Source organism: Pleurodeles waltl, chromosome 6, assembly GCF_031143425.1.
Source record: "Pleurodeles waltl isolate 20211129_DDA chromosome 6, aPleWal1.hap1.20221129, whole genome shotgun sequence".
NCBI lineage: Eukaryota > Metazoa > Chordata > Amphibia > Caudata > Salamandridae > Pleurodeles > Pleurodeles waltl.
This window is the reverse complement of record NC_090445.1, coordinates 1405858920-1405885392: the sequence shown is the minus strand read 5'-3', so window position 1 is coordinate 1405885392 and position 26473 is coordinate 1405858920. Positions and strand designations below refer to the sequence as shown.

At 45.5% G+C, this 26473-nt stretch overlaps 1 protein-coding gene across 1 annotated transcript in view; it reads left to right on the top strand.

Annotated features, from left to right (window-relative positions):
• The window catches only part of LOC138300896 (protein-arginine deiminase type-2-like), a 767146-nt gene that overhangs the window by 82488 nt on the left and 658185 nt on the right, over positions 1-26473 (top strand). The window contains exon 2 of the mRNA XM_069240755.1: positions 7573-7756. Coding sequence (XP_069096856.1) covers positions 7573-7756 — 184 coding nt within the window. The remainder of the gene's footprint in view (positions 1-7572; positions 7757-26473) is intronic.

The following is a 26473-nucleotide window of genomic DNA, read 5'->3' as shown; positions in this document are numbered from 1 at the left end:
ACTTACATGCTTTGAAATTTGCCATTTTCATTCTTCCAATGGAAAGATTAAACAAGTGAGAACATCTGATTTCTTGTAATGCTGTGAAGTGAAATTCTACCTTTATTTTGCTCAAGTGGGAAAACTGAGTCCAAATAAGGCAGACGATATTTACAGTTGGAATTAACAGTGCTGCCAAACTGCAAAATGTCAGTAACAATATGCAATAAAGCAATTATTAGATTACATTTCAAGACACCTTTATAGATGATGGACAAATTTAGTTAGTGGATCGAGTAGCCTTTCCGTGGCCCAATCAACACATTTTTGCACATCTTTGTTCTGAGAAAAAAAGTTTTGGTAAGGACAACTTCGACAGAACTTTCTTATAGCAAACATCCTAACTGGGAAACTTTTAAGGTGCGTTCAAGACTGAACATAAGAAGATCACCAAACCTGCTGCTAGAACTCATTGGTTCAATGTCAGCCCCACCGGACTGCGTTGACGATTCTTCCAACTCCAGTGTGTCGGACACAAATAAGCGGGCCGAGCTAAAAACTAAAATGAGCACTGTCAAACATCTTCAAACCAGACCTGCACTGTCAAACATTTTCAAACCAGACCTAAACTGCGGCGACCCGGGCTAGTGGAGTGCTCATCAGCTCGGAAAGCCGCTCTCTAACCTGAGGCCCACTGGGAAATGCCAAAGTGGCGGAATTGTCTGTCAGACCCTGCAAATCAAGTTCCTTTTTAGACTTAAAAATAGGGGCCGGTTTGGTGCAGGCAGTTTGGAAAACCGTGGCATTATTTCGACATATTCCTACCACCCGAGTGGTCCCTACATTTTCGTGTCCGACATCTGGAACAGCACAGCAATATTTTATGCGAGAGCATGCTCTCGGCATTCCGAGCAAGTTTCACTGCTGGATACCGCAAGTGTCGAATGTTGGACTCACACATCTCAGTCGGGTTCATTTCAGAACAGGCGGGGGTGAAAGATGAAACTTCAAAATGTATTCCTAGCCGGAATCATTGAATGAGATAGTTGTAAGATGCTACTCACTGAGTAATTCAGAACAGGCTTTACTCCGGAATGCAGCAGAGCAGGAAAAGTGTTCCTTCGCAGTTCTCAATGCTAAATTATTCCCAAGAGAATGCAGAGCTGGGTAGCACACAATACTAAGGCCTTAAATCCGTAGTGGGCGGATGATGGACATTGAACAAGAAAAGTGGTGGCTGTCCCATCCCCCTTATTTGGAGTGCATTGATGTCAGTGTCACTATAGCATAGCAGACGGGCCATCCACCACATTTTGGTGGACGTCCAGCTCCTCCAAAGTCATTGGAAAAATGCAGTGGCAGTGACAAGCCCTGCATGGTCTCCCACCTTAAGTTTGCTTACTCAGTAGTATTGATTCTTCATGTTTGTACCAATTAATATAGTTGTTTATTTCTCCACAAATCAATTATTATTGTTTGTTTTACCTATGTTACCATTTTGCATACTGTTTTGTTTACTATGTTACTATTTTCTTTTAGTATATGCATGTTTACAAACTGGAGTCCTTCTTCAAATAAATGAGTGGTTTGAACAACTAACTATATTTAATACTTTGTTCTGGACTCCCTCTATAGTCACCCCATCCTTCTGGAAATGAGACTTACAGAAATTGACTCAGTATTCCAGAAAACTCCTCAATAACAGTGTGCACAGCTTTTCTTTCTCAAATGATTACAGCAAGGTACATCTAAAAATAAACAACACATAGGAAAGAATCCAATAGATGTCTATTGTAAATAATTTCTACACCGAGACTATGACTTCTCTTTGAAATTCCAAATAGCTGGAGACACACCGACACATGGTATTCCATGCGAAACTTTGTCATTAAAGCAAAACACTCAAATTAAAAACACTTTAGTATATCAAACATTGCAATATCTGGTCTGTGCAAAGGAGAATGACTTAAATTGGAATTAAAGCGGACAATGTAAAATATCTTCCCCGTATAGTCACCCTCAAAGGGCAGTAAACAATTTGAACTCTTCCACTTCACTTTTGCCCCTAGTACACTCAAAGACATAAAAAGCAACTTTCAGTGGTAGTGATGAAATCGGAGCACACTCTGGGTGTACCAAACAGCTGTACCACTTCACCTCTTACGTTATGATTTTATTGAAATAAGGAAAGCTTTGCACATTTCTTTTAGCACAAAAGAAAGACTTAAAAAGTTTTGTTTTTTTGTTTTTATTTCCCCTTCCCCAACTTTCTTAATCCATTTTACTCCATTCTTTTTTTTCTGTCCCATTTCCCACACCTATTGTCATAATTTCTAGTTAAAACGACGAACAAGTGAAAGGAAGAAATGTCTGTATTAATCTAAGCCATTGTCGCTTGTCGCCTCAGGATCCATTCCAATCTATCGTTTTTCACACACTCTACCGCTGTAAACTGCGACCAGTTTTATGCAAATCAGTCTACATCCTGCTCAATTAGGAATGGTACAACCAAACTACCAGGTCAGGTCCCCTTCACACAAGAATATTATCAACCATAGTCTGTGTCGGGTTATTTAGGACTTGTCAGTGAGGTACATCTTGAGTTCTGTGGCACAGGAAATACAGGACCCACATCTAAACAAATGCATCGCACTTGAACTGTCCCTACATTCAAGCAACAACGTGATAAAAGGAATGCTTGAATTAATCTCAGGCAGTGGCGACTGTTCCAAATGTATTTCATCCACTCCATCAGTTTTCGCCTTGTAGGCCCCTCGAAAGAGGGACAATTCATACACAATTTAGTCGTGGTCCTGCTCCAGTAGTAGTAGTAGTAGTAGTAATAGTATTTTTTATAAACTTTGATTCACATACTTTTGAAATGTTTTTCTGTGTTAATACATTTTGTATTCAATAGTCAGGGCGCAACTACAATTAATAAGAACTATCAAACTTGCATGCAGTGTTTATTTTGAATTTGTCCAGGGGTTTTGTTTTGACACGTTGAATGCAACTGATTTTATCCAAAGGTTCCTCTCCTGACATAATTAATATGCAAAATAATGAATAATAGCAGCAGTAACATTCACTGTCCTGGAGTGAGAGAAATCTCTCTCTGCATCACCTCATCCTCTCACTCGCCCTCTCTTTTCTCCCCTTCATTGACAGGACTGTAGACTCCCTCTGTTTGTGTCTCAGCGGGAGACTGGTACCACCAGCCCTGGACCAAATGCTAAAGCAAAAGCGGGTACAGACGCTTTCATGAAATCGTATTTTTAGATGGCCCACTAGTTAATTTAACCCTATCTACATAATCTCCAATGAAAATACATACAAGAGCTTCCACTCCATGGTTGAGCCCACCAAATGTAAATTTGAGTTAGAGGTGGACGAACAAATGTGGTTAGGTACCCGTTATTAGCTGGTTTGACGTATTTTGAAAAATCATTGTTCCAGCTATATTCCTCTGTGTGTGTCTATATAAATATCAGCAATGTAAAGCTGTTTCCCTCTCTATCTCACCTCGTTTTCTTTGGAACGTCGACCCTGACGTTACTTGGGCGGTTCAACAGAAGTCAACTCCTGCAGAGAGCAAATTGTCAGATGCCCAGTGCAAACAAATGGAGGGACTCTACAAACAAGCATTTACAATGCATTGGGTCTCGCGTTTACTCATGTTAGAGCTGATCGCGATGTAAACTCCTAACCCGCCTTTTCACCTATCGGGCAAAAGTGCATTTATGCACATAACCCAAAAAAGTGAAATCAAGAAAGTAAAGCGCTCGACTTCTGCCAAGCGAGATAAGGCTCGTAAATTAGAGAAAAAAAAGTCCACGAGCTCGATGGAAAACAGCGAGCCTCGCATGTTTTCTGTACTTGGTCGCTGCGCTGGAGGAGGGCTAGCCACCGGAAAAGGCATGACATATGCGTGCCTTCGACTAATGAAAGCAAGCAGATTTTATTAGGGAAGCCCACCAACCAATAAAAAACACTGACGTGAAGTTGACAGGGCACCGAGCCCTTTTCTAAATACAAAAGAGTCTCGCTGCGAAACGCATGCGCGAGCACATGCAACGCAGGCTCAACCCTAAAAAGGGTTTCCGTTTTATGGCACTGATAATTTCAATACATTAGGTGTTGGTCCTGAATAACTAGTAGGGAATATCATTATACCTTAATATCATTGCCATAGTGTTGAGGACAGAAATATCAACAGCTAAGACTATGTATAGATTTTTTATACCTAATTCCATATATATGTACTTTGACTATATTTATATACATATATAGATATGTATGTTTCAAGTACCTAAATGCTGAGAAAGAATAGTAAATCTGTACTGCCCTATATGCACTAACCTTTCAATATTTTTGTCTTCGATATTTTGGCTACAATAATGGGTATAACGTGTGTCAACCACATGGAATATAGTCACTATCATGTTAGGACCAGTCGACAATTTCAAAACTTTAGACCTACACTCATCCCCTATTACTATGGCACAAAACAGACAGGTTGTAATTAATAGTAAGGGGAACCAGTGGTATTATTTTGAAAGGTTTACATGAAAATTGAACCAAAAAGTACCAGTGGTAGTCAAGTTACAGTAGACCTGGACCTAGGCGTGATTAGGGGCCATCAGAGACGGAGCAGGGGTTGGATAGCCAGTGGAGTGAGCCTGTTAGGGTCTGGAATTAGGAAGTTTGAAAACGTTTCTTATTACCAATCTGCAAAGGGACTTTGTCATTTTTCTGAAGAAAAACTCTCCTCCGAGTGACCTGAAGTTCAATCGTCGCTGCCAGTCAGATACTTTTCGTAGTCAGTCACCTTGAAGCTCTGGATTAAATGTTTTGAATACGTTCAGAAACTTCTTTTAGTGCCCAAACAACCACAGGAGTACACTTACAGGGCCCCCATATCCTTAGGAAGAGCACTGGTCAGCTGGAACTCTTCACATGGATGTCCTCTATAGCTTTGTTATGTTCATGAAGCCACACAGGGGATTAGCTTTATAATCCCTGAATTATAAGGATAATCCTCAGGTCCTTCTCTCAGGTCACAGATGTCAAGTGGTACTAGGACGCAACAATTGCCCCATGGGGCTCTTTCAAAAAATACCTCTTGTGTGACTCAGAGGTGTGCAACATAATTCAATCAATAATTTTTTACTGAATAATAACAGTTGAGTACATGCCACTTTTCTCTTTTCTCCTTAATAAACTCTAGAGGAACTCAGTGCAATATAAGCAATGTAATGATAGAGCAGATGATGCAGTGCTCAAATTATGAACACACACATATATATATATATATATATATATATATATATATATATATATATATATATATATATATATACATAATATATATTCACAAGTGCTGCAGGTTCAGTCCGCCTGGTACCCTTTCACAAGTCCAACAATGTTCTGAAGAAGGCTGTGTGAGGGTCAAGCTTTGTAGCATTCACAGGTCTGTGGGTGGAGAGCATCCTGAAGGACACCTAGTTCCTTTGTGACCAATGGAGTAAAAACGTCCATGCCCTAACCTACCTACTTTTGCAAAAGTTCCTGTTTGCCCAAAATGCAATGTGTCTGGATAAGTCCTAGATGGAGAAGGTCTTCAGCCACACCAAACTTGGGCGCTGAGGCTGGGGGTTTGAGTGGGAGTGCACTCTCACATCCAACACTAAATCCAGTTTGAAGCACGGACTGTACCCACAAAAACCCAAAGTCAGAATTGTGATACAAGAAATGCAGGGTTCAAAAGCAACCAGTCACAGGATACAGACTAATTGTCCTGGCACCGTGCATGGTACCTTTGAAGGGTGCAAAAGTTTTATGTTCACTTCAGATAAGCCTGTCATGAAAAATTAACTCTGTTGGTGCAAACAAAGAGGCATAGTCCCCACCCCACATGCTCTATTGAGCTTAAAAAAGTCAGCTCTACTCATTAAAGTAAGCCTATTGTGTGTTCCTGGAAGGAATTTCATATCTCTTTCACACCTCTTCCAGGGCTGAGATGGCAGAAACTGATGCTAAATAGCCTTCACCGTTCAATTTAATTTTATTAACTGTTAACCCCTACGGTGCCTTGGAGGAGGTGATCTCATCCCAGCACACGGTTCCTGTGTGCCTGGGACGAGACCATCTCGTCCTGCAACGGGCCCACGGTGGAAGCGCTAGCGCTCCCCCGTGGAATCCCCACCACACCCCCCCCATCAGGGATGAAAGGGGAATCACTTCCCCTTTCACCCCGACCCCCGATCCCCACCCAGTGATGTCTGATGACGTCAGCACGCAATCGCGTGCTGACCTCATCATAGGTCGCCTCCCGTCGCGCCGGAAGCATGCTAAGCATTTCTCTTCCGCTCAGGAGGAGGGGGGCGGGAGTGACATCGGAAGAAAGGAAAGGCTTTTCCTTTCTTTCAATGTCATTCTGAGCATTTCTGCTGCCCGATCGCGAAGCTATCGGGCAGCAGAAATGCCCACTAGACACAAGGGACTTTAGTTTTTTTTTTACATTTACATGAGGGGAGCGGCCCCTTGGGCAAGGATCGCTCCCTAGGGGGCCAAATAATTTTTAGGTCATTTCTCTCCCCCCTGGGGCAGTTAGGCCTAATATAATTAGGCCGATCTGCCCCCAGGGGGCGCAGAAATGCCCCCTAGACACCAGGGATTTTTTTTTCTTTTATGTGCAGGAAGCACCCTGGGGGGCCAAATTGTGTTAAGGCCATTTCTGCCACCCCCCCCCCCCCCGGGGGCAGATCGGCCTAATATAGAAATGCCCACTAGACACCAGGGATTTTGTTATTGTGTTTTCTAATAAAGGGTTGCTCCCTAGGGGGCCATATTATTTTTAGGCCCTTTCTTCCCCCCCTCCGGGATACCCCCAGTACAGAGGCAAATGATGGCAAAGTAAGCAGAAAGGCTCTGTTGAGAGGAAGTGGACTTTGATGATACAGAACAGCTCCAATTTTCCAGGGAAGATGTGAAACAGAAATTCCCATTCTGTCTGCGGTCGCAAAGAAGAAATTCGCCGTTTGTGACTACAAAATAGCCAGGTGCGATGTACCATCCCTATTTTGTGAATCCATATGCAGTTACTGACTCGCAAAATAGGAACTGGGACTTTTAGGAAGGGGTGTCCCGAGGGCATCCTTTCATAATTGTGAGTCACTGTGGTATGTCTGATTGTTTGGTGACAGTAAATGCCGTCGCAAAACAATTGCAGTTAACACTATTTTAAAATTGGTGTTAACCCTTTTGCAAATGGGAAGGGGTCCCACGGGACCCCTCCCCCTTTCTGAAAGCAAGCAAAAATATTTTTTCAGAGCAAGCAGTGCTGAAAATTTGAAAAGTACCTACCTCATGAATATTGATGAGGTAGGTCATTTGGGACCCATTGGGAATCGCTAAATGTGTCTGACACATTAGTACATTTCATTTTTCGAGTCTCTAATTGCGAGTCACAAAAAATCGCAACTAGAAACTCACAAAATGAAATGGTCATATATCGTATATCCCTTTGTAACAGCTAAAGTGCACCTCCTCACCTCTTCACACCTTGCCAACTGCACTATTTTTTTTTTTTAGGGCTGCTCCGACAGAGGCACAGTGGTTCAGTATGCGGCACAGCCAGAACATCGACGCTGAAATCTGTAACAGCGATACCTCAAAGATGAAAGTCATCAATGGTGAGAAGCTATGGTCACTGGAAAGTGGAACGGTGATGGAGCTTAGTATGAATACCCCCAGTACAGAGGCAAATGATGGAAAGGTAAGCAGAAAGGCGGCTGTTGAGAGTAAGTGGACTTTGGTGATACAGAACAGTTAACAAGTTAGCACAACAGCAGTGCAAAGGCTAGTGCAGGGTAGATCTATCATGCCCACCAAAGTACATCCATAAAATATATATATGACAAAATATAATAATGAAGAGATCATTCGTAAACAATCAGATTAGTTTACCAGGGAGTCTGAAACATCCTTTACAACAAAACAAGTCATAACAATATTTATATATTACTATTAAATTAACACACATTTTTCTTTGCCTGATGTGATAATACTAACACTTAACACTAAGGAACAATACCAACACTATATTTTTCTCAGCTGTACTTAAAACTTGGTAACATAGATAAAAAAAAAGTAAACATGCTGGACAGTAGAAATTGTAATATAGTGGGGCATGGGGAGCAAAAGGTAATTTTCTGAGCAATCTAACGGCGCTCGTGCATTATCCACTCCATAGCAAGATCATATTAGGAACTATAGAGCCTTACTATGCTTCTGTAAAGTTTACACTAGGATTAGTCCAACAGCACTGTAGGAAGCTGGCTCTTTATATACTATATCAAAATGAGATAAGGTGTGCACAGAGTCAAGGGGTTCCCCAAGAGGCTTGATAGAGGCAATAATAGATAATATGAATTCTCTATTTGTGGTAGTGTGGCCGAGCAGTTAGGCTTATCAGAGGGTAGTGTTAATCATTTGTTGTACACACACACAAGCAATAAGTGAAAACGCACACTCTGGCCCGTATTTATACTTTTTTTAGCGCCGCATTTGCGCCGCTTTTTGACGCAAAACGGCGCAAACCTACAAAATACCATTGTATTTTGCAAGTTTGCGCCGTTTTTGCGTCAAAAAACGACGCAAATGCGGCGCAAAAAAAGTATAAATACGGGCCTCAATGACTTAACTCCAGACCAATAGGTTTTTATATAGAAAAAGTATATTTTGATAATTTATTTCTAGAACCACAAGATTCATTCAGCAGGTAAGTACATTAAATGAAAGGTACTTTGCATTGTGATACTTAGAACTTTGAATGGAATCAACAATGTACACAGTTTTTCTTAAAAAGGCAAAAAACTATTTTAAAAGTGGAAACTGCAATTTTCAACAACTCCTGGGAGAGGTAATTAAAGTACAGTTTTAGAGGCAAGTAACAAACTTACGGGTTCAGTTTCTGGGGCATAGGTAGCCCACCATTGGGGGTTCAAGATAACCCGATACACAGCACCAGCAACACAGGGCCGGTCAGGTGCAGAGGTCAAACAATAGCAAAAATAACGTGGGCACCTAAGGAGACGGGGGTACTCCGGTTCCGGTCTCCTTGCAGGTAAGAATCAACGTTGTTGGAGGGCAGACCAAGGATGTTTGAAGGAGCACTGGAGGGGCCCCAAGTAGGCACAAAAACCACACCCTCAGCGGCACAGGGGCAGCCAGGTGCAGTGTGCAAACAGGGCGTCAGGTTTTCAATAGAACTCTATGGAGGGACATGGGGGTCACCTAGGTGCTGCAGGCAGGGCACAGGGGGGCTTCTCAGGCAAGCCACCGACTGAGCAAGGGTGAGGGCAGTCTGCTGGTCATTGCTGCACCGGTGGTCAGTTTCTTTCGGGTCTGGGGGCTGCGGGTGCAGTGCTTCTTCAGGCAACATATATCTTTGTACTGGCCAGTCGCGGTCAGGGGGGTCATCGCGATTCCATCTGCAGGCATCGTCGTGGGGTCTGGAGAGGTTGGCCCCGGCTGGTCACGGAGTCGGAATTGCCTGGGGATCCTCTCTGGTAGTTGATTCCTCTGGACTAGGCTTTTCAGGGGTCACTGGTCCTGTAGAACGCATTGCTTCTTTTGTTGCAGCTTTTTGAAGCAGGACATGGGCCGGTAGGCCTGGGGCTGAGTGAGTTGGTTCCTCCTTCTCTTCTCTGCGGGGTTTTCAGCTCAGCAGTCCTTCTTCCTTCTTGAGGTCATCAGGAATCTGAAGAGCTGGGTTCAGGGTCACCCCTAAATACTACATTTAGGGGTGTGTTTAGGCTCAGGGGGCAGTAGCCAATGGCTACTGTCCCTGAGGGTGGCTACACCCTCCTTGTGCCCAGTCCCTCTGTGGGGAGGCACACCCCTATCTTTATTGGTCCTAATTCTTCAAAGCAAGATGGAAGATTTCTCAAGAAGGGGGGGTCACATCAGGTCTGGAGACCTTAGGGGTGGTCCTGGGTGAGGGGGTAACTCCTCCTTGTTTTTCTCATTATCCCTTCAAACTTGCGCCACACATTGGGGGCTCATCTGGGGGCGGCATCTCCACTGGCAGGATTGCCCTGAGGCACTGTAACACTAGGCCTGAGCCTTTGAGGCTCACCGCCGGGTGTAACAGTTCCTGCAGAGGGAGGTGTGAAGCACCTTCTCCCAGGACAGACTTTGTTTCTGACCACAGAAGGCACAAAAGCACTCACCCCATGTGGTCTGAAACTCGTCTGGAAGTGGCAGGCTGGTGCAGATCAGTCAGTCTTACACTATCAGTTAGGTTAAGATACAGGGGGCATCTCTAAGATGCCCTCTGTCTGAATTTTTCAATAAATCCCACACTGGCATCAGTGTGGGTTTATTGTGCTGAGAAGTTTGATACCAAACATCCCACTATTCAGTGTAGCCATTAGGGAACTGTGCAGTTCGTTTTTGACAAACTCCCAGACCATATACTTAATATGGCCACACTGCACTTACAATGTCTAAGAATGGACTTAGACACTGTAGGGGCATAGTGCTCATGCAGCTATGCCCTCACCTGTGGTATAGTGCAACCTGCCTCAGGGCTGCAAGGCCTGCTAGAGGGGTGACTTACCTATGCCACAGGCAGTGGTTTGTGGGCATGGCACTCTGAGGGGAGTGCCAGGTCGTCTTTTTCTCCCCACCAGCACACACCAGCTCCAAGGCAGTGTGCATGTGCTGAGTGAGGGGTCCCCAGGGTGGCATAATACATGCTATAGCCCTTAGAGACCTTCCCTGGCCACAGGGCCCTTGGTACCCGGGGTACCTTTTACAAGGGACTTAACTGTGTGCCAGGGCTGTGCCAATTGTGGAAACAAAGGTACAGTTTTAGGTAAAGACTACTGGTGCTGGGGCTAGGGTAGCAGGGTCCCAGCACAATTTCAATCAAAGTTGGCATCAACACTAGGCAAAACTCAGGGGGTAACTATGCCAACAGTGGCACATTTCTACAAGCACGCTTTATTTTGGGGAATAGTCAAGATAAGGCGGGGAGTAGCCAAGATACCACTGGGAAGCCCTGTTGCTGGAGCAGCCATGCGTTTTACAAATCCTATAACACAGCATATCATAACACAACAAGAAACATGATTGTAGGTCTGCACTGCGCATGAGTTAGTTAGCTTACACGTTAAAAATGAGTGTGCCAGAAGGCAGTGTTGCCTGACCACTCTACTATTCACAAAGGCACAGCAGTTTAAACTTTGAGTCCGTACCTGACAGTAACACTAGTCGTATTATGTGGATTAATTACTTCTTCAAGCATTGGAGGCTGTACTTCTATTTCAGCCTAAAAGTGTTACAAGTCTGGATGCTGCAGCTGGGCAAGTTTACATGAGGCTGGATATATTCTATGTGCAGTCCCACTGGATCATTTCTCCAGGTGGGGTAAAGTGCAGAGTGGGACGAACCAGCGTATGTTGCTCACCAAGGACGCACACTCCCTGGAAATGCCACAGCACTTGGCCCCAGGCTTACAGAGGTTGAAAAAGTTAGTAGGCACGACACAATCACTGTTGCTAAAAAAACTCTTCCTGGTCTCTTTTACAGCCCCCAAATCCACAGGACAGAAATGTAGGCGCCAGGTCTGTCTCTGTTCAGCCAGCGCCTTTCCTAGATCCAGATGCCCAACTAGGCCTTCTTTAGAGCAGGGAGCCCTCCTGTCTTTTGTGTCCCTGTAGTAGCAAGAGGACATCAACCACGTGTCCCTCGGGGTACAGTTTTACTCCTTGGGTACCAACAGGAGCCAGGAGTTCCTGGGTCTTCTTTTACCCTACTCCCAAACAGAGTCTTCTTTCTTCTCAATGTTCTTCCCAAGTCCAGGAATGTACTCAGGAGGCGGTGGAAAGGTTCCAGTTTTATAATATGTACTTGCCAGTGTGTTTAGAATTCCCTACAAACAGCCTTGGTATCCTTCCCACAGAAAGTCCTCCTCTTTCTCAAAGTACTGCAAAACTTACCAGAGTCTCTCACTCAACATGGTAGTCCAGCTGCAGAAGTCCTGTTCTGTCTTCCAGCCACTCCCATGTGGAAATTACATTTTCTGAACTCTCCCAGTGCTGAACCTTGTTTTCCCTCCTGCTCCTAGGTGGCTCTGGTCAGCAATTAATCCAGTTCCTGAGACCTCCATTTCAGATAACCACTTCAAAATGAATAGCTGTTAAGACTGCCCTTTGTATTGACATTTCATCCTGCCCCCCTCATAAATGACTGATCCCTGCTTAGTGGTTATTGTTGACCCAACTTTCGCCTTCTTGCTCTGAGAGTGAGCTGAATTCACCTCCAGAAAGTCAGTCATTAACATTGAGTCTTGGATATATTTTCTAATCTTTGGAGGAGGGCTACTTGGCAAACTGGTTCTAAACCAGCTGGATCTCAACTACCACAAAGTACATCTTTTAAAAGTTGCTTTTCCACTAAGGTTCTTTACTTTCATCATTGAATTCAATTTGTAATAACAAGAGGAAAATAATTTGGAATGCTTTTTCTAGCATTATCCCAGTCAAAAGTACAAAAAGTAGCCTTTTTTAATCTGGCTTGCTCATGGTAAACATATATTTACCCACAGAGTGACAAATTGTTTTTTGCAACTGTTCTCTTTTTGGACATACTTTTGCTTGGCATTTAGCAGGTACCATTTTTACATATTAAAATTTCATATATTAAACTCCCAGACTTTGGAATTACAGGACATATTTAGGGGTGGTTAGTTAGTATAAATAAGAAGGTTTTATTACATGCCAACTACTCATCTTTGTGTCAGTGGTATAGTTCTACATCTTCTACAACAATGCCATTGGTACATTTCCATTAAGAACCTACCATGGCTTTATCAGAAAACTAAATATGCCAATTGGCTGTAACCAATACATGTTTTAGATTAAAAAAAACATATGTTATGACCTTGTTCAGCAGTGCTATATGTCACAGAGTAGGAAAGCCCGCAAACCCAAATAGGAAAACCTTGGAGGACCACTACAAAATAATGTTCTTTCTCACAAGGGGCTACAAAGCTCTGTAAGTGGCACTCAGTGTACCCAGTCAGCAACAGAAAGTGTGGGGGTGTGACATAAGTGTCTTTGCTCTCTAAGAAACAGTGGGCAAGCTGCCCAAGGCTTAATTCAAGTGGAGGTGTGTGGGTACTTTGCAACACGGGCATATGAATCCAAGCAAAAATACAAAGTATTACTGGCTAGCCAAGGGTTGTGTTCACAACACTGCGGCCCATATTTATACTTTTTTAGTGCCGCATTTGCATATATTTTTGATACTAAAGTGGCGTAAACGTTAAAAATAAAATTGTATTTTGTAAGTTTGCGCCGTTTTTGTGTCAAAAAGTGGTGCAAATGCGGCGCTAAAAAAGTATGAGTACGGGCCGCAGTGTCAAAAGTCACAACCCCCCATGTTGGGAAAATCTTAGTGCATGTCCTCCTAGGGATGCCAATTCTCGCTCATGTTCCCCAACTTACCGTTAGCAAACTTGCATGAAAAAAACTCCGCCATGCAGTGGTTGGCGAATTTGGCCTGAACTCTGTGTGACAAGCTCAACACAATGTGGCCATAATTCCGCCAACTCTGTTGGCAGAGCAGAATTTATTGCCCACTTCTAAATTAATTGCCAAAGACTCAGAGCGATAGAGAGTCAAAACAAATTGAGGTATTCAGAAAGCAGATGTCTTCTTCAAACAATCTAGACCTCCAACCAGTCAATGCCAGCTGTTTGCTAGGTAGACATTCCCATGCTTTAATGGGCATGGCTGGTGAGATCTTACTAGCAGTCGCCAATGAATTACAGGCCAGCTTGGCTCAAATCATCCAGAGGGATTAGACTGCTGCAAAATATATTACCTTTTCTGGGCTGACTGCTACTGACAGCTTGGACAGGGCAGTTGGCATTAGCATATTGCTTCAGCAGGACGCTTGGATGACATCTACATGCTTCCCTGCGGACATGCAAGCCTCTCCTATGGACATGCTGTTTCACAGATCTCGCCTGGTTGGTGAGAAGGCTGATTCAGCCTTGGAAAACTTTAAAGAAAGGCAGGCTTTTGTGCATTCCTTAGTCCGTTTTATGGCTCTCAGACAGTATTCTCAACATTGTTGGCCATTTTGGGGATAGGCCAAAGGGGTGGAGTACCACAACACCAAGGCTCGCCCTAGTGGCATCCCAGTCCTTTCAGGGCTCAGGGTGAGGATCTAGCAGACAACACCCAAGCCAACAGGGGCTACGCACATCTTAGTCCCCGCCACTGCAGCAGAAGCCTCAGGGACTCTTTAGTTTGCCCTTAGTGGCACAGAACTACCCTATGGGAGGCAGAATCACACATTTCCTCCAAGGGTACCAAAAGATAACATGTGACAGGTGAGCCCTTCATATTGTTCAATTAAGCTCTGCTCTGCTCTTCCTTTTAGTCCCCCCACATCAGAGCATCTTTCGGAGGAGCACCTGTACATCTTGCTCCAATAAATGCAGAACCTTTGTCCAAATGAACAGCGGAGTGAGTTGCGGCCTTGGAATAAGGACTAGGATAGAGACCATTGTGCCATTTTAAACCTATGCAATTTAAACATGTTCTTTAAAAAAAAATATATATATGTATACATTTCATACAATAAAACAAACAATGCTGTCACAAATCAGAGATGTGCACAGGTGTTCACATTATCATAAAATAAACAAATTACCGTGAATGCATGAACAATTATAACGATCGAGCAAAGGCTAGGAGGGAAGTACCACAATGATGAGCGTGAGTGCACCGAGGTATAAATGTGCACATACTCATATGGAGTAAAAAGGCAATGGGCAACTCAACAAGTTATGTAGCGGGTCAGCCAGTTCAGTCCTTGACTTCATTGTCGACTTCTGGTTTCAGCATTAGTAGGTAGTCTCAAAAAGGGGTCCAAATGTCTTTAGGCCTGAAAGTTAGAGGTTGTAAGGAGGCATTAAGTTCACTGGTAGCATCGCAGAACGTCATGTCCTGTAGCCACGCATCGGTAGCAGGGACCCAGCTGCTGCTCCAGTACAGTGCTATTTGTCGCTTGGCCAGCAACAGAGCCATGGCTGTGAAGCGTCATAGACCCAGACTTATTCCATTAACATATCCCAGTAATGCCATCAGCGGGTCAGGGATGACTATGTGGTCGATCATAGTGGACATCAGAGCAAAAATTGCCCTGGAACACATTAATAACAGTGCAACTCCAAGGTAGGTGTACACAATCGTCCTGGTCTGCCGCACACTTGGGACATTGATGTGATCTTGCAGGGTCCAGCTGGTCTAGCACCTTGGGGGACGTGTATGTATGATGTAAATGCATCTAATGTCTATGATTGTTAGAGACCAATCTGGTCAGCATGTAGCAATAGTACCAGGTGCTGTATGGAATGAAGTAACCCAGGTCATGTGCCCAAGTGAACCTGGATTTTTTGGGGCCTATCACTCGTAGGGACAGGCAGGTGTGGTTAATCGTGAAAACAATCTTCTGCTCTCTGTTGTCGATATTACTAAAGCCAGAGGGGGAAGACAGCAGGTTCCTCAGGGTATGTAGGCAGGGTGTCATTCAGGGTACTATGCAAGCGGTGAAAGATAAAGCTATCCATTGGTGTTGAGCCTTTGAAGGGGGTCAAAGCTGGATGGGCAGTCACTCTGCATTGCTCAATGAGGTCTCCCAAGGTGTGCAATTGATGAGCTGTTAGGATGCTCACTACCACATTCTCCCAAGTAAGTGGGAATGAGGAGTTTTTGTGCATTCCTTAGTCCGTTTTATGGCTGTCAGACAGTATTCTCAACATTGTTGGCCATTTTGGGGATAGGCCAAAGGGGTGGAGTACCACAACACCAAGGCTCGCCCTACTGGCATCCCAGTCCTTTCAGGGCTCAGGGTGAGGATCTAGCAGACAACACCCAAGCCAACAGGGGCTACGCACATCTTAGTCCCCGCCACTGCAGCAGAAGCCTCAGGGACTCTCTAGTTTGCCCTTAGTGGCACAGAACTACCCTATGGGAGGCAGAATCACACATTTCCTCCAAGGGTACCAAAAGATAACATGTGACAGGTGAGCCCTTCATATTGTTCAATTAAGCTCGGCCCTGCTCTTCCTTTTAGTCCCCCCACATCAGAGCATCTTTCGGAGGAACACCTGTACATCTTGCTCCAAGAAGTGCAGAACCTTTGTCCAAATGAACAGCGGAGTGAGTTGCGGCCTTGGAATAAGGACTAAGATAGAGACCATTGTGCCATTTTAAACCTATGCAATTTAAACATGTTCTTTTAAAAAAAATATATATATGTATAAATTTCCTACAGTAAAACAAACAATGCTGTCACAAATCAGAGATGTGCACAGGTGTTCACATTATCATAAAATAAACAAATTACCGTGAATGCATGAACAATTATAACGATCGAGCAAAGGCTAGGAGGGAAGTACCACAATGATGAGGGTGAGTGCACCGAGGTATAAATGTGCACATACTCATATGGAGTAAAAAGGCAATGGGCAACTCAACAAGTTATGTAGCGGGTCAGCCAGTTCAGTCCTTGACTTCATTGTCGACTTCTGGTTTCAGCATTAGTAGGTAGTCTCAAAAGGGGGTCCAAATGTCTTTAGGCCTGAAAGTTAGAGGTTGTAAGGAGGCATTAAGTTCACTGGTAGCATCGCAGAATGTCATGTCCTGTAGCCAGGCATCGGTAGCAGGGACCCAGCTGCTGCTCCAGTACATTGCTATTTGTCGCTTGGCCAGCAACAGAGCCATGGCTGTGAAGCGTCATAGACCCAGACTTATTCCATTAACATATCCCAGTAATGCCATCAGCGGGTCAGGGATGACTATGTGGTTGATCATAGTGGACATCAGAGCAAAAATTGCCCTGGAACACATTAATAACAGTGCAACTCCAAGGTAGGTGTACACAATCGTCCTGGTCTGCCGCACACTTGGGACATTGATGTGATCTTGCAGGGTCCAGCTGGTCTAGCACCTTGGGGGACGTGTATGTATGATGTAAATGCATCTAATGTCTATGATTGTTAGAGACCAATCTGGTCAGCATGTAGCAATAGTACCAGGTGCTGTATGGAATGAAGTAACCCAGGTCATGTGCCCAAGTGAACCTGGATTTTTTGGGGCCTATCACTCGTAGGGACAGGCAGGTGTGGTTAATCGTGGAAGCAATCTGCTGCTCTCTGTTGTCGATATTACTAAAGCCAGAGGGGGAAGACAGCAGGTTCCTCACGGTATGTGGGCAGGGTGTCATTCAGGGTACTATGCAAGCAGTGAAAGATAAAGCTATCCATTGGTGTTGAGTCTTTGAAGGGGGTCAAAGCTGGATGGGCAGTCACTCTGCAATGCTCAATGAGGTCTCCCGAGGTGTGCAATTGATGAGCTGTTAGGATGCTCACTACCACATTCTCCCAAGTAAGTGGGAATGAGGAGTTTTTGTGCATTCCTTAGTCCGTTTTATGGCTGTCAGACAGTATTTTCAACATTGTTGGCCATTTTGGGGCTAGGCCAAAGGGGTGGAGTACCACAACACCAAGGCTCGCCCTACCGGCATCCCAGTCCTTTCAGAGGTCAGTGTGAGGATCTAGCAGACAACACCCAAGCCAACAGGGGCTACGCACATCTTAGTCCCCGCCACTGCAGCAGAAGCCTCAGGGACTCTTTAGTTTGCCCTTAGTGGCACAGAACTACCCTATGGGAGGCAGAATCACACATTTCCTCCAAGAGTACCAAAAGATAACAGGTGAGCCCTTCATATTGTTCAATTAAGCTCTGCCCTGCTCTTCCTTTCAGTCCCCCCACATCAGAGCATCTTTCGGAGGAGAACCTGTACATCTTACTCCAAGAAGTGCAGAACCTTTGTCCAAATGAACCACGGAGAGAGTTGCGGTGCGGCCTTGGAATAAGGACTAGGATAGAGACCATTGTTCCATTTTAAACCTATGCAATCTAAACATGTTCTTTTAAAATATATATATATATATATATATAAAAATTTCCCACAATAAAACAAACAATGCTGTCACAAATCAGAGATGTGCACAGGTGTTCACATTATCATAAAATAAACAAATTACCATGAATGCATGAACAATTATAACGATCGAGCAAAGGCTAGGAGGGAAGTACCGCAATGATGAGGGTGAGAGCACCGAGGTATAAATGTACACATACTCATATGGAGTAAAAAGGCAATGGGCAACTCAACAAGTTATGTAGCGGGTCAGCCAGTTCAGTCCTTGACTTCATTGTCGACTTCTGGTTTCAGCATTAGTAGGTAGTCTCAAAAGGGGGTCCAAATGTCTTTAGGCCTGAAAGTTAGAGGTTGTAAGGAGGCATTAAGTTCACTGGTAGCATCGCAGAATATCATGTCCTGTAGCCAGGCATCGGTAGCAGGGTCCCAGCTGCTGCTCCAGTACAGTGCTATTTGTCGCTTGGCCAGCAACAGAGCCATGGCTGTGAAGCGTCATAGACCCAGACTTATTCCATTAACATATCCCAGTAATGCCATCAGCGGGTCAGGGATGACTATGTGGTTGATCATAGTGGACATCAGAGCAAAGATTGCCCTGGAACACATATATAACAGTGCAACTCCAAGGTAGGTGTACACAATCGTCCTGGTCTGCCACAAACTTGGGACATTGATGTGATCTTGCAGGGTCCAGCTGGTCTAGCACCTTGGGGGACATGTATGTATGATGTAAATGCATCTAATGTCTATGATTGTTAGAGACCAATCTGGTCAGCATGTAGCAATAGTACCAGGTGCTGTATGGAATGAAGTAACTCAGGTCATGTGCCCAAGTGAACCTGGATTTTTTGGGGCCTATCACTCGTAGGGACAGGCGGGTGTGGTTAAACGTGAAAACAATCTGCTGCTCTCTGTTGTCAATATTACTAAAGCCAGAGGGGGAGGACAGCAGGTTCCTCAGGGTATGTGGGCAGTGTGTCATGCAGGGTACTATGCAAGCGGTGAAAGATAAAGCTATCCATTGGTGTTGAGTCTTTGAGGGGGGTCAAAGCGGGATGGGCAGTCACTCTGCCATGCTCAATGATGTCTCCCAAGGTGTGCAATTGATGAGCTTTTAGGATGCACACTACAACATTCTCCCAAGTAGGTGGGAATGAGGAGTTGTTGTGGAGGGGCACCTAAGGGGAGTACAACAGACCTCCACCCTGGTAGCGCCGGAGTCTGGACCAAGCCCAGCACGTCATGGAAAAGGTCTGTATGCCAGTATGGTTGTGTAGAACTCCCAGGGGTAAGAGAGAGGATATAGGAAGCTCCTGCATGTTAGAGCTGGCCCTTTTTGCAAGGTTGTCAGCAAACGTTTTCCTTCTTCCTCCTATTTTTTCTGACCTGTTTTTGTTGGCTTTAAGACTCTGGGCACTTTACCTCTGCTAACCAGTGTTAAAGTTGATATGCTCCTGTCAAAATTGTTTGTGCATTTTTAATTTCCCATTTAGACCTGGCAAGCGCACCCACTTGCCAGGCCCAAACCTTCCCTTTTACTACAAGTAAGTCACCCTTAAAGCAGGCCACAGGCAGCCCATGAGCAGAATGCAGTGTATTTAAAATGTAGGACATGTACTAGTGTGTTGTACATGTCCTGATAGTGAAATCCTGCTCAATTTGTTTTTCACTATTGCAAGGCCTATCACTCCCAGAGGGTAACATGGGAATTGCCTTGAAATATCTTTTAAGTGTAATTTCTGATTGGGAGCGGGTAGAGATTGTTGTTTGGGGTCTCTGAACTCACAATTTAAAAATACATCTTTTGGTGTAGTTGGTTTTTGAGTTGTGAGTTTGAAAATGCCCCTTTTAGAAAGTGGGCATTTTCTTGCTTAACCATTCTGTGTCTTTGAATGTCTGCTGAATACACATCTGGGTCAGGATGAGATTTGGGCTGTTTGTGCATTCACTCTAGACAGTCACACAAGGGGAGCTTAGGGGTGCCCTGCATATCATGATGGTCCATCACCAGGCTGATGTGTCTTCCTCAGTAGGAGTGGGGAGGAGCTGACATACCTGAATAGGGCTGTCCCTTTCCTCACACAAAACAGACTCCAACCCCCTGGAGTGTGTCTGGGGCCAGGGCAGGGAGGGGTAGGGTCTTGTGCACTACAAAGATTCTCTTTGAAGTTTGCCTACTTCAAAGACAGACATGGGTATAAGTCCTGAACCTCTGATACCACATAGTTAGGACACTTCTGAACTGAGGACATTCTGCCAAGAAGAAGAGCTGGATGTTGAAGGAGGGACTGCCACTCTGCCTGTTGCTTTGTAGTGCTGGCCTGCTGCTTGCTCCGTCTTTCCTGGGAGTGAAGTAACTGGACTTTGCTTTCTACATCCTGCTTTCAAAGGTTCTCTAAGGTTTAATTGAGTATGCCTCCTGTTAAGAAGTCTAAGGGACATTAAAGACTTCACCTGCCAGGAATCCTGACTTGCTAAGTGATGCCCAATCCAGTTCCTGTGCCCTGGGGAGGTGGCTCTGGTGTACTAAGGAAGAAACAAGTGCATCAACCTCCAGAACGACTTTGAAACCAGTGCTGCTCTCTGACCCCATGCACTGCCTCCTTGATTCGTGGTGCCCGCTGAGTGCAACGACTGTGACCGAGGCTGCAGGCCCGATGCCGCTGCAGTGCCTCCGAAGTCCCACCACAGTGCAAGTCCAGAGTGCTGTGTCATAGATGTCCATTGCACCTACTCCGCTACAGCACCTGTGGCCCCGTGATGTGATCGAGACACCACAAAGTCGACACTTTGCATCTTCACCTGCTGGATTCATCAATCCCTCCATGTGGTAAGAAACCGCTGTCTCGCCGCCAACGTTGCATTACCTTCCCTGCAAACATAAGGAACTGACACCTCACCTCCTCTGCCTAGCAGTGAGGAACCAAAACCTCATCTCCCCGTTGGCAGTAAGGAATTGAAGCCGCACACACTCCAGTGACGCCTCACCTTCCTGACTCAGCGCAATGTCTTTGTTTCCTCGTCGTCTTCCAAGGTACTTTACCCAGTGTGAGAAAGTAGCCTCTTTCTAGCCTTGTTACCCCCACTTTTGGCCAGTTTGTGAGTATATGTCAGGGTGTTTTCACTGTCTCACTGGGATCCTGCTAGCCAGGGCCCAGTGCTCATAGTGAAAACCCTATGTTGTCAGTATGTTTGTTATGTGTCACTGGAACCCTGCTAGCCAGGACCCCAGTGCTCATACGTTTGTGGCCTATATATGTTCCCTGTGTGATGCCTAACTGTCTCACTGAGGCTCTGCTAACCAGAACCTCAGTGGTTATGCTTTCTCTGCTTTCCAAATTTGTCACTAACAGGCTAGTGACTAAATTTACCAATTCACATTGGCATACTGGTACACCCATATAATTCCCTAGTATATGGTACTGAGGTACCCAGGGTATTGGTGTTCCAGGAGATCCCTATGGGCTGCAGCATTTCTTTTGCCACCCATAGGGAGCTCTGACAATTCTTACACAGGCCTGCCAGTGCAGCCTGAGTGAAATAACGTCCACGTTATTTCACAGCTATTTACCACTGCACTTAAGTAACTTATAAGTCACCTATATGTCTAACCTTCACATGGTGAAGGTTGGGTGCAAGGTTACTTAGTGTGTGGGCACCCTGGCACTAGCCAAGGTGTCCCCACATCGTTCAGTGCAAATTCCCCGGACTTTGTGAGTGCGGGGACACCATTACACGCGTGCGCTATACATAGGTCACTACCTATGTACAGCGTCACAATGGTAACTCCGAACATGGCCATGTAACATGTCTAAGATCATGGAATTGTCACCCCAATGCCATTCTGGCATTGGGGGGACAATTTCATGATCCCCCGGGTCTCTAGCATAATACCCGGGTACTGCCAAACTGCCTTTCCGGGGTCTCCACTGCAGCTGCTGCTGCTGCCAACCCCTCAGACAGGTTTCTGCCCTCCTGGGGTCCAGGCAGCCTTGGCCCAGGAAGGCAGAACAAAGGACTTCCTCTGAGAGCGGGTGTAACACCCTCTCCCTTTGGAAAAAGGTGTGAAGGCTTGGGAGGAGTAGCCTCCCCCAGCCTCTGGAAATGCTTTGATGGGCACAGATGGTGCCCATCTCTGCATAAGCCAGTCTACACCGGTTCAGGGATCCCCCAGCCCTGCTCTGGCACAAAACTGGACAAAGGAAAAGGGAGTGACCACTCCCCTGACCTGCACCTCCCAGGGGAGGTGCACAGAGCTCCTCCAGTGTGTCCCAGACCTCTGCCATCTTGGAAACAGAGGTGTCTGTGGCACACTGGACTGCTCTAAGTGGCCAGTGCCAGCAGGTGACGTCAGAGGCTCCTTCTGATAGGCTCTTACCTCTCTTGGTAGCCAATCCTCCTTCCTAGGTAGCCAAACCTCCTTTTCTGGCTATTTAGGGTCTCTGCTTTGGGGATCTCACCAGATAATGAATGCAAGAGCTCATCAGAGTTCCTCTGCATCTCCCTCTTCACCTTCTGCCAAAGGATCGACCGCTGACTGCTCAGGACGCCTGCAAAACCGCAACAAAGTAGCAAGACGACTACTAGCAACCTTGTATCACTTCATCCTGCCGGCTTTCTCGACTGTTTCCAGGTGGCGCATGCTCTGGGGGTAGCCTGCCTCCTCTCTGCACCAGGAGCTCTGAAGAAATCTCCCGTGGGTCGACGGAATCTTCCCCCTGCAACCGCAGGCACCAAAAGACTGCATCACTGGTCCTCTGTGTCCCCTCTCAGAACAACAAGCGTGGTCCCTGGAACTCAGCAACTCTGCCCAAGTGACTCCCACAGTCCAGTGACTCCTCAGTCCAAGTTTGGTGGAGGTAAGTCCTTGCCTCCCCACGCTAGACTGCATTCCTGGGTACTGCGTGATTTGCAGCTGCTCTGGCTCCTGTGCACTCTTCCAGGATTTCCTTTGTGCACAGCCAAGCCTGGGTCCCCGACACTCTAACCTGCAGTGCACAACCTTCTGAGTTGTCTTCCGGTATCGTGGGACTCCCTTTTGTGACTTTGCATGGACTCTGGTTCACTCTTCTTCCAAGTGCCTGTTCAGGTACTTCTGCGGGTGCTGCCTGCTTCTGAGAGGGCTCCCTGTATTGCTGGGTACCCCTTCTGTCTCCTCCTCCAAGTGGCGACATCCTGGTTCCTCCTAGGCCACAGAAGCACCCAAAAACCTCTACCGCGACCCTTGCAGCTAGCAAAGCTTGTTTGCAGTCTTTCTACATGGTAACACCTCTGAAAGCTTCATCGCAAAGTGGGATATCCGTCTTCCAAAGGAGAAGTCCCTAGCTCTCTTCTTTCTTGCAGAACTCCAAGCTTCTTCCATCCAGTGGCAGCTTCCTTGCACCCTCAGCTGGCATTTCCTGGGCTCCTGCCCACTCTCGACACTGTTGCGACTATTGGACTTGGTCCCATTGTCTTACAGGTACTCAGGTCTGGAAATCCACTGTTGTTGCATTGCTGGTGTTTGTTCTTCCTGCAGAATTCCCCTATCACAACTTCTGTGCTCTCTGGGGGTAGTAGGTGCACTTTACATCTACCTTTCAGGGTCTTGGGGTGGGCCATTTTTCTAACCCTCACTGTTTTCTTACAGTCCCAGTGACCCTCTACAAGCTCACATAGGTTTGGGGTCCATTCGTGGTTCGCATTCCACTTTTGGAGTATATGGTTTGTGTTGCCCATATACCTATGTGCTCCTACTGCAATCTACTGTAATTTTACACTGCTTGCATTACTTTTCTTGCTATTACCTTGATTATGTTGGTTTGTGTGCATATATCTTGTGTATATATATATCTTATACTCATACTAAGGGTACTCACTGAGATACTTTTGGCTTATTGTCATAAAAATAAAGTGCCTTTATTTTTAGTACTTCTGTGTATTGTGTTTTCTTATGATATTGTGCATATGACACCAGTGGTATAGTAGGAGCTTTACATGTCTCCTAGTTCAGCCTTAGCTGCTTTGCCATAGCTACCTTCTATCAGCCTAAGCTGCTAGAAACACCTCTTCTACACTAATAAGGGATAACTGGACCTGGCACAAGGTGTAAGTACCTCTGGTATCCACTACAAGCCAGGCCAGCACCCTACACCCAGTGTCCGTGAATCCCGTGACTGGCACGTACTCCCTCGCAGGTAGGGATGACTCCGTCAAGACATCGTCATAGCCGCAGTTGGAGCTATTGTGTTTTTAAGTTCTATGCTAACATTTAATCTTTGGAAACTTGTATCTTTGCTTGTGAATGTTGGATTTTTGTAGTTTTTGTTTGGTTTTATTCAGATAAATATTGCCTATTTTTCTAAACTGGTTTGGAGTACTTTTGGGGTGTTCTCACTATGTTCCTGTATGTGTGTACAATACTTTATACATTGCCTCTGAGATAAGCCTGACTGCTTGAGCCAAGCTAGCAAGGGGGCGAGCAGGGGTTACCTTATCTGTGTGACTCCCTTAGCCTGATAAGAGTGAGGGTGCCTCCTAGGACAGGGTGCAAACCACTGCCAACTGGAGACCCCATTTCTAACAGTGCTCTTGGTCTCATTCCGGTCTCAGATAAAAGAGTCTGACGTCTGAGTGGTACCAAGATTAGGCTAAATAGATTGCGCTAATAAGTAATGTAGATAAAAAGCCAGGACACCTAAGAGCCAAAGTCTCCTATCAGATTCAGGGGCAACAGCCTGCCCAAACAAGATGCATCAGCAGGCCGCGAAGGGTAGCAAAAAAGCTGTTGGTCAGTGTGATGTGTACGTTTAAAAAAAGATAGAGAAAGTGCAGAAGGACCACCATTTTGATTATAGCAAATTGCCCCCCAATGGATAGCAGTAGTTTAATCCACCACTCTATTGGTTGATGGCAGGATCGTAGTTCTGGCAAACAACTTCAGCTTTTTGCCTATGTATAACAATTCCCAAGTGTTTGGGAGAGTCCGTGCACCACCGTAGGGGGTACCCCAGTTCACAGGGGACAGTGGCTTCAGTAAGTGGAAAAAGTTCTGACTTATTCAAATTTATGGATAAGCCACGGAGACATTCAAAGCATCTTCTATCATGTATGAGAGGAGGAAGATGTGTTTTGGGGTCACGGACAAACAATAGTATATCTTCCTCAAACAGGGACCATAAGCATGGTCTGTGCTGAAACCGGTGTCTCCTGTGCATGTGTCGGTCTTGTAGATGTCTGAACAGTAGGTACAGGGCAGTAATAAAGAGCAGGGGGAGGGGGACAGCGCTGGTGTGTACCTCTTGTCACAGGGAAGGCCCCTGTAATCATGCCATTGACTCAAACATGCTGTAGTCCCTGAGTAGAGAAGCATGATGAGGTAACGAAAACCATTTGGCACCCCTAACTTAGTCAGCGTCGCCTGCAAGAACTGCCACTCCAGAGAATCAAACACCTTCTCGGCGTCCAGGAGGACGACCGTCGCAGGGGTAGTTGGGGAAATCTGATTCACAACGGCCAAAAAAGTGCATTAGTTGGCAGTTATGAAGCGTGGTGGAATGAAGCCAGTCTGCAGGGGGCAGCTGAACACGTTCTTAAAGAAGTACAAATCATGATGCTTATGGTGGCAGAGGTTCTGTGTGCCAAGGATCCAGGTAACTTGATGGTGGCTTTTGACGTGCAGGGCAACTACTTTACATTTGCCTGCCCTGCAATCTTGGAGACTGAATAGAGAGGACTACGAGACACCTGAATGCCTTTCTGCTGCTTCCTCTTCTGCCCTGCGTTCTGCAGAAGTTAAGGAACAACTGGTCCCGAGTCATCCTAGTGGCTCCAGATTGGGCAAGGAGAGTGTGGTACCAAGAGCATCTAGGCATGAGCTTCTGTCCTATGATCAGGCTACTGCTTCGAGGCGATCTGCACCCAAATTTATGCAATCTGTACCTCATAACATGCAAATGAGCACCAGCAATAGACGAACTTTGAGCTTCCTCCTGAAGTTGTCAATGCCTACTGGCTGCCAGGGGTTTCTCTAGTAAGTCTATTTATGCCAGGTGCTGTCAAAAATTTGTGGCACCCAAAAAATGAGCTAAACTATTGGATGTCTCGCTGTTCATTTTATCTCTGGCCAAGGAAGGACTTGCAGTGGGCACTGTCAGAGGTTATTTGTCTGCCCTTCTGGCCTTTTTACGTTTACTGGACTAGCCATCTTTGCTCAAATCGCCTGTTGTGATAAGAATTCTAAAAGGTTTGACTTATGTCCTCCCAAAGCCTTTGTTATGTGATAGTTTTCGTTCCTCACTTTCCTTATATTGCCGCCATTTGAATCAATGTTCTAACTCTAAGGGCTGTGTTTCTGGTCGCTGTGAATTAGGCTTGTCGATGAGTGGAGAACAAGCTCTCTTGGGTTAGCCATCTTAAACCACCTTTTTCCCCAGACAAACAGGTGTTGAGGACCAAGGCGGCCTTTTTGTCAAGCGGTGTGCCT